General features: G+C 36.1%; 3 protein-coding genes across 5 annotated transcripts; 2 read left to right on the top strand and 1 right to left on the bottom strand.

Annotated features, from left to right (window-relative positions):
• Nucleotides 1–1,410: 1,410 nt before the first annotated feature.
• On the top strand, nt 1,411–3,616 carry APG1 (S-adenosyl-L-methionine-dependent methyltransferases superfamily protein). 2 transcript variants are annotated; one of them, XM_089053777.1, is made up of 4 exons: nt 1,419–2,246; nt 2,674–2,980; nt 3,253–3,429; nt 3,460–3,616. In XM_089053777.1, exons 1-3 carry the CDS (start codon nt 1,681–1,683, stop codon nt 3,406–3,408), a joined length of 1,029 nt encoding a protein of 342 aa, XP_088909903.1. In that variant the 5' UTR covers nt 1,419–1,680; the 3' UTR covers nt 3,409–3,429; nt 3,460–3,616. The 2 variants fall into 2 exon arrangements, with proteins under 2 accessions (XP_008235344.2, XP_088909903.1); XM_008237122.3 differs by having other exon boundaries at nt 1,411–2,246; nt 3,253–3,616.
• Nucleotides 3,617–3,853: 237 nt separating this feature from the next.
• LOC103334184 (Cyclophilin-like peptidyl-prolyl cis-trans isomerase family protein) lies at nt 3,854–10,001 on the bottom strand. Of its 2 annotated transcripts, none has more exons than XM_008237124.3 (14): nt 9,709–10,001; nt 8,629–8,712; nt 8,451–8,505; nt 7,973–8,061; nt 7,524–7,548; nt 7,376–7,414; nt 7,176–7,293; nt 6,824–6,984; nt 6,362–6,710; nt 6,115–6,260; nt 5,713–5,908; nt 5,239–5,580; nt 5,086–5,166; nt 3,854–4,445 (listed from the first exon to the last, which is right to left on the bottom strand). In XM_008237124.3, exons 2-14 carry the CDS (start codon nt 8,704–8,706, stop codon nt 4,103–4,105), a joined length of 2,022 nt encoding a protein of 673 aa, XP_008235346.2. In that variant the 5' UTR covers nt 8,707–8,712; nt 9,709–10,001; the 3' UTR covers nt 3,854–4,102. The 2 variants fall into 2 exon arrangements, with proteins under 2 accessions (XP_008235346.2, XP_008235345.2); XM_008237123.3 differs by having other exon boundaries at nt 5,239–5,583; nt 9,709–10,000.
• Nucleotides 10,002–12,097: 2,096 nt separating this feature from the next.
• Nucleotides 12,098–13,223, top strand: LOC103334186 (uncharacterized). Its single transcript, XM_008237126.3, has 4 exons — nt 12,098–12,264; nt 12,496–12,653; nt 12,746–12,823; nt 12,907–13,223. Exons 1-4 carry the CDS (start codon nt 12,189–12,191, stop codon nt 13,039–13,041), a joined length of 447 nt encoding a protein of 148 aa, XP_008235348.1. The 5' UTR covers nt 12,098–12,188; the 3' UTR covers nt 13,042–13,223.
• Nucleotides 13,224–14,073: the final 850 nt, after the last annotated feature.

Below are 14,073 nucleotides of genomic sequence, written 5' to 3'. Positions count from 1 at the left end.
CCAAAATCCGCTCTCTAATGTTGCTCATGTTCTCTAAATTTGATTCTACATCGTTTTTTATGGAAGTTACTGCAAATTACTCAATTATTCTTTGGTAAGGTTGTTATTTTCATTTATTTGTTAGCTCTTATGCTCATGTAGATCACTGGAAATCATATTTTTCCCAGATCTATTATAATGTGGTGTTGAGTATGGCCACGACGGCGCTTCTTTAGGTGGTAGTGATAGGGTTTGTCTAGGCTCATGGGTTGGTTATGTTGGGTTTGTGGGCTTTATTTGAGCTTATGATTTTTTTTTTGGACAAAGGGCTTATGATTAATTGTGGTGATGTGAGCTAGTAGTTTTAGTGCGACTTTTGCCTGCATTAGTTTTGCTTTTTAGCATGTTAGTTGGTTGCCCTTTTATGATTGGTATTTTAGATGTCTTATTAATGTCTTTGATTGTACCGTTAAAGTTTATCTAATGTAGTCTCTATTTGATTTTTTTTTTTTTATAAATAAAAATCTTGAGTAGTGTTTGTACTCTTGTGCATGGCCAAAAAAGTAATCTAAATGCATATCTGAATCTCAATTAATTCCTAATTCTATGCAAGTGTAAAGTCAATGCGCTAATAAGAAAAGGGAGTTGGCACCTAATTACCAAACGGGACCACACATACTAATGTTAATTGATATGACATGGAGGGTGTGAGATTTTATCACGAAAGACATCAATATTATCAGAAAAGACATCAGTTTTATCACGAAAAATATTTTATTTTATTTTGTCAAGTCTTTAATGTAGCAGTTAGATATAGAAAAAGAAAGAACGTGTTAATGTGGTTGAGTAAGATTTTTGCTTCTACTTAGTTTTCAGAACGATATGGAGAGGAAATTTTATGTAGGGAAGGAGGAGATGTATAAGAGATGAGGATTGAACTAATAAGAGAAAATATATAAAACTGAAACTTAAAAAAATGAACTCTTGTGAACTCTGTTTAGATTATATTTTCTACTTTTTTCTCTGGTATCACCTATCGTCTCCTTTTCCACTTTTTTAAATTTTTTATTATTGTCATCTCCAATTAAACAAACAAAAATGGAAAAGTGAGGTTAGATTCTTTTTTTAAAATGCAAATAAAATTTCTGAAAAATTAGAATTCAGTTGTTAGTAATTAGTGCTTGCCTTTGTTTATATTGTTTTTGGACGGATATGCCTTAATTTATAGAATACATTCTTGATGAGTTAAAAGCTTTTTTCTGCTTCTAGTTTTTTGGAATATTCAGGCCTTAAAAAAAAAGGAATTAAACCATAAAAAGTAGGAAAAAATAAACATTTAATCTTGTTTCGTAACTGCAAGTACCACCACAAGAACGCTTAGTCACAGTTCAATCACAAGCTTTTTGTTTGTATATACCTCTAGGCCAAAACTTGTGGTGTGTGTTCAACGCTGACAAGGTTCTCCCTTTCAAGCTCACTCAACTGGTAAGCTCCACTGTACATTTTTTGTCTGTTGCTCCAGTTCAAGAGAGATAAAAATGAACACAGAAAGCACATTGATCCACTGAGAGTGGCAAGAAATAACCCAAAAGCTGCTAAATTTGCTTGTGGGTTTTCATTGCAGTCATCAGATTACTGAACCCAAGTGAAATTTACTAGCTTTTCTTTGTGGGTTTATTCTGATTGATCATTGATCAAACCATGGTCTCTGCAATGCTCAATGGGGCTGAGAACCTCTCACTCATCAGAGGCATAACCCCACACGGGTTGGGTTTCATGGGGTCAGATCTTCATGGGAAGCAATTTCTGAAGATGGGTTTGGTTTCAAGTACAAGAATTTCCAAGTCTTGCTCCAGAACCATTGTGCCCAAGTGCAGCTTCTCAGCTTCTAGGCCAGCATCCCAGCCTAGGTTCATTCAGCACAAGAAAGAGGCTTTTTGGTTCTATAGGTTCCTCTCAATTGTGTATGATCATGTCATAAACCCTGGGCATTGGACTGAGGACATGAGGGATGAGGCACTTGAACCAGCTGATCTGAGCAACAGAAATATGATTGTTGTAGATGTTGGTGGTGGTACTGGCTTCACCACTTTGGGTATAGTTAAGCATGTGGATGCCAAGAATGTCACCATTCTTGACCAGTCCCCTCATCAGCTCGCCAAGGCAAAGCAGAAGGAGCCCTTGAAGGATTGCAAGATTATTGAGGGTGATGCTGAGGACCTCCCTTTTCGAACTGATTACGCTGATCGATATGTATCTGCTGGAAGGTACGTTGCTCATACTGCTTTCGTTTGGTGTATTTTCTAGCTTTTCTTAATCTTGAAATTGCAAGTTGCCATGTAATCTGTTGATTGTATGTCAATTTAAAGGCTAGAAGGTAGTCTTCGCCTATTTAGAATGCTATCAGTGTCCACGTCTGTCAATTTGAGTGTTATTGAAGGAAGAGTTAAACATTAATGTGAAATTAAGAACGTATCAGTCTGAATTGTGTTTCCTAAACTCCCTTTTCATTATGGCTGATAGGAGCATCTACATGCAAGTGTTTTTTGGGTTTTCATATGCACACTTCATTTGAATGATTGAACTCAAATATGTGGTAATAATCTGCAGGATGATATTCAGTTTTAATTCATCCTGAGTTTACACATACACTCTAACTTTCTTAGAATCTTTCTAATGATTGCATATTCTCAGCATTGAGTACTGGCCAGACCCACAGCGTGGCATCAAGGAAGCATACAGGGTCTTAAAACTTGGAGGAAAAGCATGCTTAATTGGTCCTGTGTACCCAACATTTTGGTTATCTCGCTTCTTTGCAGATGTGTGGATGCTTTTCCCAAAGGAGGAAGAGTACATTGAATGGTTCCAAAAGGCAGGGTTTAAAGATGTCCAACTGAAAAGAATTGGCCCAAAATGGTATCGTGGGGTTCGCCGGCATGGATTGATAATGGGATGTTCTGTAACAGGCATTAAACCAGCATCCGGGGATTCTCCTTTACAGGTAATTTCTCATGGAGAACTCTGTTTGACCTATGTCTTGATGATTACTACTCTTCTGGGTTCGATTTCTTATCGGTTTATAGCCAATCACTTTGATGAAACTAGTGGATTCTAATTGTGTAGTAGTTTGGTTATACTTGCACTATAATGATTATTTGAACTGGAAGTTCCTGTCAACTCAAAAACGATATTGATCTTGTTTTGTAATGTGTGGTTCCTTCATTCTATGTTCTATCTTATTTGCTCTTCATCTGTCTTTGTGTTTGGATGCAGCTTGGTCCAAAAGAAGAGGATGTGACAAAGCCCGTAAATCCGTGGTCGTTCTTTGTGCGGTTCGTCTTGGGTGTCATGGCAGCAACATACTTTGCTCTGTTGCCTATATACATGTGGCTCAAGGATCAAATTGTACCCAAAGGTCAACCAATCTGAGAGAGAGAGAGAGAGAGAGAGAGAGAGAGAGAGAGAGAGAGAGAGAGAGAGCCTCAGAAAACATTATATTTCAGCATCTTTTCGTGTGCTTTTGGTTGGTTTCACTCTTAGTAGGCAGGCATAGTTGTCGTAGTGTGTGTATGCAGGATGAGACTGAATTGTTGATGATCGCTAATAAAGTTCCAATCACATTTTTAATTTTTCTTTATCAACCGTTTGATGATCTCCAATAAAATTAAATTTGTGTGATGCTTGTGTAGGTTTCTTTTCACTGACGAATTGATTTATTCCACTTTATCCTTCTAAGAAATGAAAATGGACACATAATTCGTAAGAATCTGGGGCATCACACGCCCCTACAAAATTGTGTTTTTTTTTCTGGGGCTCAAAATCAGCATCGCTGTTTGTCTCGGAATTAAATCCCTCGGTATCTTGCACCATGGCACGAAAAAAGGGGGAAAAAACCCCACTCAAAATCCTTAAAAAAAAGTATATTATTACATTCAAATTACATCGCCATGTGAAAGCAAAGATCCAATGAGACAGATAAACCTAGAATGCCTACTGATCCATTCTGTCTGCATACAGATACATGAACTCACGATGCCACTACCTTTTGTCCCGGTGCAAGAAATCATTTGCTTCTCTCCTTGCTCAAGATGGCATACCCTTGTCCCAGTATCAGGAATAAAGATTAAGGACTGATATCTTCATATGAAACCAAACCCCTTTGTCCAGATGGGGAGCTTGATCTTGACCTGCTGGGAGACCTAGGAGTTCTATTACGACGCTTTGGTGTAGCATCTGGAGATCTGGAATGAGAGGGCCCTCGGCTCCTTGACCTGGACTTGGCCCTACCTCTGTCTGGAGAGTGCTGATCACCAATTCGGGGTCCAAGGCGGGATTTTAGTCTCTCACTTACAGGAGGTCGATCTGCTAGACTAGGACTACGGCTGCGACTGCGGTCCCTATTACAGCCACGATAACCACCAGGGCTGCGGGAATTGCTCCTACTTCGACTTCTCCTGCTTCTGTATCTATATAAACAGAAAAACCAATCAATATCAAGAAAAAACCAACAAATCCAATTAATTGCAGGATCATAATGCAGTAAAACTACAGTTCTGGCTAAAATACTAAAGGAGCCAAGATCCTCTTCCCAGTAGTTGAAATCACCAGGTAATATAATCCAGTCATCAAGTCAAATGTTTTCTTCCCGCACTTTCTATAAACATGTGACATTAAGTACACACATCCATACAAAAGCCACTATCAGCGACGGCCATAGTTCCCAAGTCATCACATATAAAGACTCAAAAGTTCAAGAAGTTCAATTTCATCCAGTGTGACTCACGGATAGGATAAATGCTTCTGAATTATAAGCATTGTAACAATTTCTCTATATTCTTTGAGAGGACTTAGGGATGATGCCACAGATTTTTCCTTATGGCATACTCCAAGTAATGGGTTTCAAACAAAATCACAATGGTTTTACTTCTTCCCTCTAAACAGAAGGATCATTCTAGCTGTGACTTTTCCTCATCTTTTGATGAGACCTACGAGTCCATAGTTGATGCAAACCAGCATACAGTTGATATTTAATTTATACAATGGCTCAGCATTTCTTCAGGCAGGTTGTGAGAGAGAGAGAGAGAGAGAGAGAGAGAGAGAGAGAACCTGGGAGGGCTCCCACCTCTTGGTGGGCTCCGGAAACGTCTACGTGGTGAGCGCTCAGAATAATTTCTGTAGTTTGAGTACCTTCAAAAAACATGAATTATTTTGAGCTCATGCATTCTTACTCATAATTCGATCGCATGATCCTGAAATTACCTATCACGGTTATTTCTATACACGTCTCTTCCACCATAGCGATAGGAGTTACGAAGTGACCGCTCTGGGGATGGAGTGCGGTAGCGACGGGCAAAGGCATAGCGCTCAGTGAAGCCACGTCCTTTTCTAACACGCTTTGGAGTGCCATTTGGAGTAGTGCTTCTTGACAAACCCCGGTCATGGGTAGAAGGTTCAGGGCCTTTGTAGACAGGGCTGCCCAATGGACTCCTAGAAGGCCTTCCTCTGTTTTGCTCACCAGAATTCCCTGGCGAACTTCCACTTGAAATTCTTTTAGGACTTATGCTTGGACTGCTTCTTGACCTCCTTTTGCGAGTCGGACTTCTGCTGATTAAATATGCACAGAAATTTCAAGCAATAAAATAAGTATTAAATACCAATTATGCACGATCTGCCCAACTGAACCCATATATACATTAAAAATATATAAAAGGGAAGCAAGTTAACAGTAGAAACCTGAAGTCATCTGAGTAGGAATTCCGATTAGCTGTTTTGGCTTCTGCATTATGCCCATTATTTATACGCGCATCATTCTTCTGAGACAATTCACCTTCTTCTTGGGATGAGTTGTCCTCACTTTTCTCCCTATCATGATTGTTCCTCCGTTGAACAACAGTTTTTTTAACTAGAGGAGGGGGTTCCTTTCCCACATCTGTATCATCATGAGAAACCATAAGTTCACACTAGACTATAAAATGAAGGAAAGAATTCAAACAAATCTATTTAAAACCCTTGCTGTCTTGCACGTGTGCATACACACAACATATATATGTACATATGGTAAATGCTAACAAAAAATAAATCACATTAACCATTAGCAGGTAATAGAGGTATCTTGTAATGAAATAGGTGACATACCAAGATTTGTTGAAAGATTTTTTTCTGCACGCTTTAGGTTACTGGTTTTACGAGAAGTAACATGAGGACCATCTTTATCATCATCAGAACTGCTTGTGCTGCTTCTAGTACTCTCACTTTCTGTATCACTTGAACTTTCCAATCTCCTGAAAAAGAAAACAAAAGATCATAATCAGAATTAAGGAGACTAATGCAGAAAAACAGAAAGAAAAAAAAAAGTGCTGTTTGAGGAAACTAGAAATCAGACCGTTTTGTCTTGCGCCTTGATCGTTTGGCATGCCGGCCTCTCTTCCTCTCTTTTTTTCCATCTCTTCTTTTCCTTGAACGCTGGTGCTTACCTTTTTTAACAGACCTCCTCCTGCGCCTTCCACCACTAGGCGGACTTGAGTCAGATAGAGAGGAATCTGAATCTGAATCTGAATCTGAATCTGAATCTGAATCTGAGGAATTAGACTCAGACATGTCTGAGCTGGATTCAGACGAAGAGTATCTCCTTCTCTTTGTTTTTCCCTTCAAGGATTTTTTACGCCTTCCTCTTGCTTCCCCATCAGAACTATCCTCAGATGATGAAACCTTTCCTGATTTCCTCTTTTTAACTGACAGAAAGACCGATCACATGTCAGATGCATTGTGCTACTACTACATACAGTATTTATAAGAAATAAAAAAATTCTTGCATGAGCACTTATATTATATATGCACACATTACCTCTCTCTTTCTCTGTTGCACCATGGACTTTACTTTCAGAGACTTCACCACAATCTACAATTTTCACAGTTTGGAAAGGTTTTCCATCCGCTGATCCCACTCGCTCAATTTTCTCAACTACATCCATTCCTTTCACAACCTTTCCAAAAACAACATGTTTCCTGACAAAGAAGATAAATTAAAAACGGAGTTAATGACTATACATCATTCAAATATCTCTAAAATGACCCTCATAAAATATTCTTTTCAAAGATGGTGAACAATGGAAATTACACAAGATTTATGGCTGAGGGTAATGAGCAAATCTAGCATCTAACCTCAAACTACAAATAAAAGAAGCAATATAAATTACCCATCTAGATGAGGCTGGCGCCTGAAGATTATAAAGAACTGGGACCCATTTGTGTTTGGACCAGCATTTGCCATAGACAGAAGACCAGGTCCATCATGCTTCAATTTAAAATTTTCATCTGCAAGGGAAATGAAATCCATAAGAACAATTAAATATTTATGACGCATGCAAGTGTGTAAATTCATACGCACAAAATCTACCTGCAAACTTCCCTCCATAAATACTTTCTCCACCAGTGCCTGCAAACCAATCAAAGGTCGATCCTTACTCTGGGCATGAATTAAGAAGTCAAACAGAGAATTTGCATTCATCAAACAAAATAATTGATTTACATGAAGAAAGTCATACCATTTCCATTTGAAAAATCACCACCCTGTGTATAGAGAGAGAGAGAGAGACGAACAATCATGTATATGTTAGTACTTACAAGGTAAATAAATAACTTGCTGGAATCATAGAGGAAAGAACAGAAAAACTCGCTATCTCCACTTATAACATCATCATCCTCCACATCCTCCACATCTAGATAATTGAAAACTAAATCACTCAAAGCATCAAATGATAAAACTGGTTTTTAGGCATTTTTAATGCAAGCTTTGTGATAGAGGATTAAGTATTGGCATAGCAAAGTCTGTACATAAAACACATTTACCAGCCATATAAAGGAAAGAAATGGACAGTCGGGAAATAAAAAGTCCATAACACATTTGTGCCAGGCACAAGAGTGGTTTGTCCTTTCAGGAAGATAAGTAAAATTCAATAATGCAAATGGTTCAACAAAAAACAAAACAACATACTTGGGCCATAAATCCTTTTATAATTCGATGAAATTGTGATCCTTTGTAATGGAGAGGTTTGCCTGTAGACTTTCCAATGCCCTTATCACCTATAACAGAAGATAACACAAAAATGTCACACTATAGATCATTTAATCGATGAAAAATGTAGGTAACAGATAACTCATAACAAGAAGATTAAAAAGTTAGGAACCAAACATTATAATCATGGATTTGCTTACTAGAATTACAAATCCGATAAAAGAACCAGTACAGAGGTTTACAAAACTAATTTTCTTCAGCCACACCAATGTAGCTCTTATGCTGACAAATCCTACAGTCTTTGTAATTCTACCGAATATATCCATAAAATAAAATAAACCAAATCTGCCTCCTCAAACTTTTTAGAAATCAAAACTGAACACTTTTCCCAACATACATAACATTTAATTCATTACTGACAAGAGCAATAGTAATTTTTTTTTTTTAAAAAAATTACCTGTACAGAGGGCCCTAAAATTCTCTGCTGTCTTAGGAACAACATCAGCAAAAAGCTGCACATTTCAGGGGAAACAAGTGCATCCTTATCTTTATATGCAAGCTAAAAGTTCGCTTTTATAAAAGGTAAAGCAAGCTAAAAACTCAAACAAACAAGAGGTGTGACTGACTTTACGTACCTCTATAACAACTCTTTCCATTGGGTCCCCATCAGTTGATACATCTAAGAAGACACAAGGGTTCTTTTTCCTGTTCATATCTTCCTGTTTCAAGGACATCAAAGGAAAAGAAGTAAATAAACACATGCAATTACAGTATAAACCTACGTAACAATAATTCATATCATCTCTCAAAATTAAATCAAAATCACATAACTTAAGATCCATTACATACATCCAACCAAAATGGATGTGTAAGTTTCCATTATTGATCCATATATCTCCCTAGTGCATTAGAGCATAACCCTTAAAACCCTAATATCCAAACAAATTATTCAAACTTCAGTTAAGCATAGAAAAATCTAATGTAACTAACAAAATAAATGGACCAATTTCCGCAAACAAACTAAACCTTAATTTCTCCTTGATGATTAGTTTCAGCTCAAGAAATTATCTTCACGTGAAATTCAGCAAAACAAAATAAATTGAGGCCAAAGTTTATGAAAACTAAAGCAATAACATACACAAAAACGAAAAACGAACCAGTGACCAAAACACCCTAAACCTTAATTTCTCCTTATGGCTCAGTTTCAGCTCAAGAAATTGTCTTTATAAAATTAAGCGAAAACCCACAAATTGAAGAAAAAGGTTTTGCAAAGACAAAGACATAATAAACCTAATAAAGAAAAACGAACAGTGAGGCTTAGAACCCTAGAAATCAGAAAAAGAAATGCGAGCTCCTGTTTGCTTCCACGGGTTTGGCAACGATCTAGACATTGACCCTTCCTACGCCGAACCCATAATTTGGATTCGGTCACAGGGCTTCACACTGGCATTACAATTCGAATGCCAAATGTGCCCCAATATTGACTGAGACTCAAAATTCTGTTCTTTAAGCTAATCGTCACCAAATTTACAGACCCTCAACACGACGCGCAAGCCTAAACCCTAATAGTCCAAGTACGATTCCTGAAAACCCTAATTCCACCAGCTACCATAAAACAAGGTGTTGCAGTAGTAGAATATAATGATGCAGTGTCTTAGTTGTGCTTTTGGTTCCTGAATCTTTACGTGAAGGGTAGCATAGGAATTCAAGATTACCTGGGTTGAGTGTGACTCGGGCTCAGTGAACTCGGTTTCGAATTCGGAAACCAAGAAAAAGACGACGACGGCGGCGGCGAGCTAGAAGAGAGTGAAGAGACGGAAGTCTTGCTTCTGTTTGCTGTTGCTGGCTTCACTTCGCAGAGTGCCTCCGTGAGATACCTATTTTGGGCTGAGGAAAAATCTCCTACCACGCGCAACATCCTTGCTCTCCATCTTGTACACTTTTACGTCCTTTGTTCGCCACGTTTTAACATTTGGTTGATGAGGGGTGATCCTTTGCTGTACTCAAAGTTTTTTTTTTGCTTTCTTCCCTTCTCTCGTTACAATTTGCCCTCAGTATAAATTAAAATCTTGACCAACAAAAAAAGTACAAAATGAAAAGAAAAATTCCTTAATTTTATTCTCTCTTAATATCTTTTTGGGTGGGGAAAATGAAGGAGTAAATGATTTTTATTTTTATTTTTATTTTTATACAAGCCATATATTGGGTGGAGAAAATCGAACCTAGAACTTCTGAGTGCAAAGGTTAATACGTTTAATTACCTGAGCTACAAGCCTCTTGTAAGAAAAACGAGATTCAGTCATAGCAGTTTAATATAAGCTACAAGCCCATTGCAATGAGAGTGAGATTCAATAATAGCACACCACCTCAGTTGTAGAATAATTAATTTTAATCACTTGAATCCGTTCCCCCGCTATTAAATTTTTTTATTTATTTAAACATCTTCCAATGCAAACCATAGTGGTAGATGACATAACATCCTAACAACTAAAGCTGAAATCTGATTCTCAAGGCTTGTTGATTATTCATGTTGTGTTATTCAATAGGAGACAATTTTTCAGATGATGACACTAAATCTTAGTGGAGCAAAGCAACATTATATTGTTAGGCTGTTAGAGTCGCCTAAAAAGATATTATATTAAAGGGCTTGTCCAATATAGATCCCTATATTTTCTATTTCCTAAACATATACCCATCACTCTATAAATTTACGTGTAAAACCCAATTTCAAATTTAAATGACTAGTATGATATAAGAGGTCGTAATATTTTTATGTTTTTACATCATTGCCACCAAACTTCATATTTTATTTATAATTTATTTCAAGCATTTCATTAGCTGCCATAATTATAATTAATATACTCCCTATTAATAGCATATCAATCACCCCATTTCTTTTAGTTGTCATTCCCTCTCACATCTCGCCCCTTAAAATTACAAAATATATATATATATATCTGTAAATTACATATCCAATAATGTACCTATGAAAAATATAATATAAATATATACATATAAAATATAGGTATATTATTTACCAAAAAAAAAAACAAAGTCAGTTACTTTGTAATTGCGTATATTTTTCATAATTAAAAATAGGTACACAATAATTTATATAAAATATAGGTACATTATTTACCCACAAGTAAATTATTTTACAATATACTTGTAAATGTGTATAGGTACATTATTTGGAATAGATAATTATGTACACTTTTCATACTAGGTAAATTATGTTTTTCATAAAACAAACAAGTAATAGGTACATTATTTTTTCAACATAATTAGTATGTACAGTTTTATTCATAAACAATTATAAAGTGGATTATTAGTCATGTATAATTCATAAAAAGAAAATAACATAAACATTTTATTAAACAAACAGATTACCTAAATTTGAATTTATTGTTAAATTTTTTTAAAAATGTTTCAAAATTAATTTCTACATCTATTACAACCATTTGGAGATCTTTCTAAATTCAACATCTGTCATTATATACAATCCAATTAAAAACTGTTTCCATATTGATTCCTACATTAATATACAAAATGCAATAATTGCTTAGTTGGGGGTATTTTTGGAATCTGAAAAGTACAATAAATCAGATTTTATGCTTAATTAGATAACTTGCTGAGTTGGATCTTAGTCATGGGTTTTTACTTATACAAATTAGGTATTATTTATAGGAACAAAAAGTGAAGAATTTTAAGTACGACAAATTGAATTTGAAGGGTGTAAGCCAAATTTACTATATATTTTAAATGATATAGCTGTCTTTGGAAGACTTCAAGTCGATTGGTTATATTTTGGGTTGCAAATGTCAAGAACGCCAAGTAAAAACTACGCTAAAAAGTGTTCGTCAAAGTCAGAAGGGACCCTCTGCCTTCACTCCAACGCAGAGGGAGAGAGAACATCAAAGTCATTGCCTTCTTGACCAGGGAGAGAGAGAGCTGAAAATAGACCAAGAGGGTTGGTTTGATTCAACAAGCCTCACTTCTAGAAACTTTGCGGCTTTTGAATGGAAAAATCTCTCATGCGTGTTTTTGACTATTTCATTGGAATTTCAATTAATAATTTATGCCTCTTTTCTTGCGGACTTATAAAGTGTTCACACAATAATCATAATCCCTCACAAACTCAGTTTTTGAGTGTTTCATTAAGATTCCTTGTTCCTTCAATTTTTGATCCAAGAAAATGGCAGAGGCATTAACAGAAGCTCAGATTTCTGAGTTCCAGGAAGCCTTTTGTCTAATTGACAAGGATTCAGATGGTGAGTTATGTTTTCAAGTTCCTGTCATCGTATTGTATACATCATTCCTCTCACAACTATACATCGCATTCTCATGTTGTGCACGTGCGATGAGTTGAGTTGATGATGAGACGATAACTTAGGCAGACAAGAATTCATGTATTGAGAAGTACTGCTCGCAGAAGCACTATTATCTGAGGTAGTTTTTCTATATATTTCATTTTCTGAAAAGTGATTAACTGGCATATGCAGGCCTAATTTCCTTGGAAGAACTAGCGTCAGTGATCCAATCACTGGACGAGCATCCCACAAAAGAAGAAATCCAAGACATGATCAATGAGGTTGGTGCTGAGGGAAATGGAACAATAGATTGTGAAGAGTTCTTGAATATTATGGCAAGAAAGATGAAGGTAAATTAATCATCATAATATAAACAAAACATGTTTTTTTGGCTAATTAAGCTTTCGGAACCGGTTTAACCAATCTTTAAATCTCATCACAGGAAAATGTTGCTGAGGAGCTGAAAGAAGCCTTCAAAGTATTTGACAGAGACCAAGATGGCTATATTTCAGCCTATGAGGTAAACATACTGATTTGAGTTTTTAAATATTTTTTATGGCCTCGTTGTCAATATTATAAATTATTTTTATTTTTGTTTGGTAGTTGAGGCAAGTTATGATAAACTTGGGAGAAAGATTGAGTGATGAGGAGGCTGAGCAAATGATCAGAGAGGCTGATGTAGATGGTGATGGTCTTGTTAGCTATGAAGAATTTGCAAGGATGATGATGCTCAGTTGATCTTTTTACTGGAGTCATAGAAATAGAAATTTTGGTCAAATTTAATCATGTGTTTAAATTAAACCCATCATTTAGGAAACCATTAACGCACATTCTGCAATTATGTTTGTAATATATAGAAAGTGCTCCTTTAGTTTCATTCTTCACAACATAATGAAGCAAATTCTCATATTTGCATAGGATTTTTGCAGGTGTGTAAAATTATTACATAATTGTTCGCGTTTAAAAAAAAAAGTGAAATTGGTTAAAATGGTCATTTTTAGAACTTCGATTCTATAAAAGGACAACAAAGAAACACTGTATGAGAAAAGGATTGTATAATAAAAATTACGAAAAAGAGCTATTTGAGCACAAAGCTCTTATTTATTTATTTATAATTACAGTTGCATAATTGCAGTTGTATAATCTTTTCAAAAGTGTTCACATTTTAAAATATAACGCTAATAATAAAAATTAGGCCCATAATTCAAGCCCAATGGCGCTTGAAGAACATGCAGCCCTATATTTCCTCTAGGCTTTTTATCACAAATGGTCCTTCACTTTTATGAAATTATCACGAATAGTCCTTGAGGTTTTTTGGTGACACTAATAGTCCTTAATGTTTGGGCTTTTTATCATAAATGGTCAATGCCGTTATAAATTCTGTTAAGTGTGACGTGGAAGATAAGTAGAGTCCACCTGTCCAATTACATTGTGACATGTGGATAAAAAATAATTAAATATTTTTTTTAATAAAAATTCCTCTTTTTTTTTCTGCAACCGTTCATCCCCTTCCTTACTCCGTCTCTCTCCCCCTTGACTCTCGCTCTCTACCCTTTGCTCTCCATCTCTTCTCCCTGTCAACTCCAGTCGCCAAACTTCTACTAAGCTAATCATTTGAAAAAAACACCAAATATTGTGATAGGCGTACAAGTAGTTGAATTTCTAGAAGTGCGTATCTTCTACCTCAAAAAAAATATCATAGTCCTCCATGGAATCAGCTGTCCACCCAATGATCAACCAAAAAACTAGTATATTAAGAACTTAAGCCGA

The sequence above is a fragment of the Prunus mume genome, linkage group LG6 (genome assembly GCF_029339155.1).
Source record: "Prunus mume cultivar Tortuosa linkage group LG6, ASM2933915v1, whole genome shotgun sequence".
Classification (NCBI taxonomy): domain Eukaryota; kingdom Viridiplantae; phylum Streptophyta; class Magnoliopsida; order Rosales; family Rosaceae; genus Prunus; species Prunus mume.
Note: the sequence above shows the minus strand (reverse complement) of the source record. Positions and strands in the feature narration are given on the sequence as shown.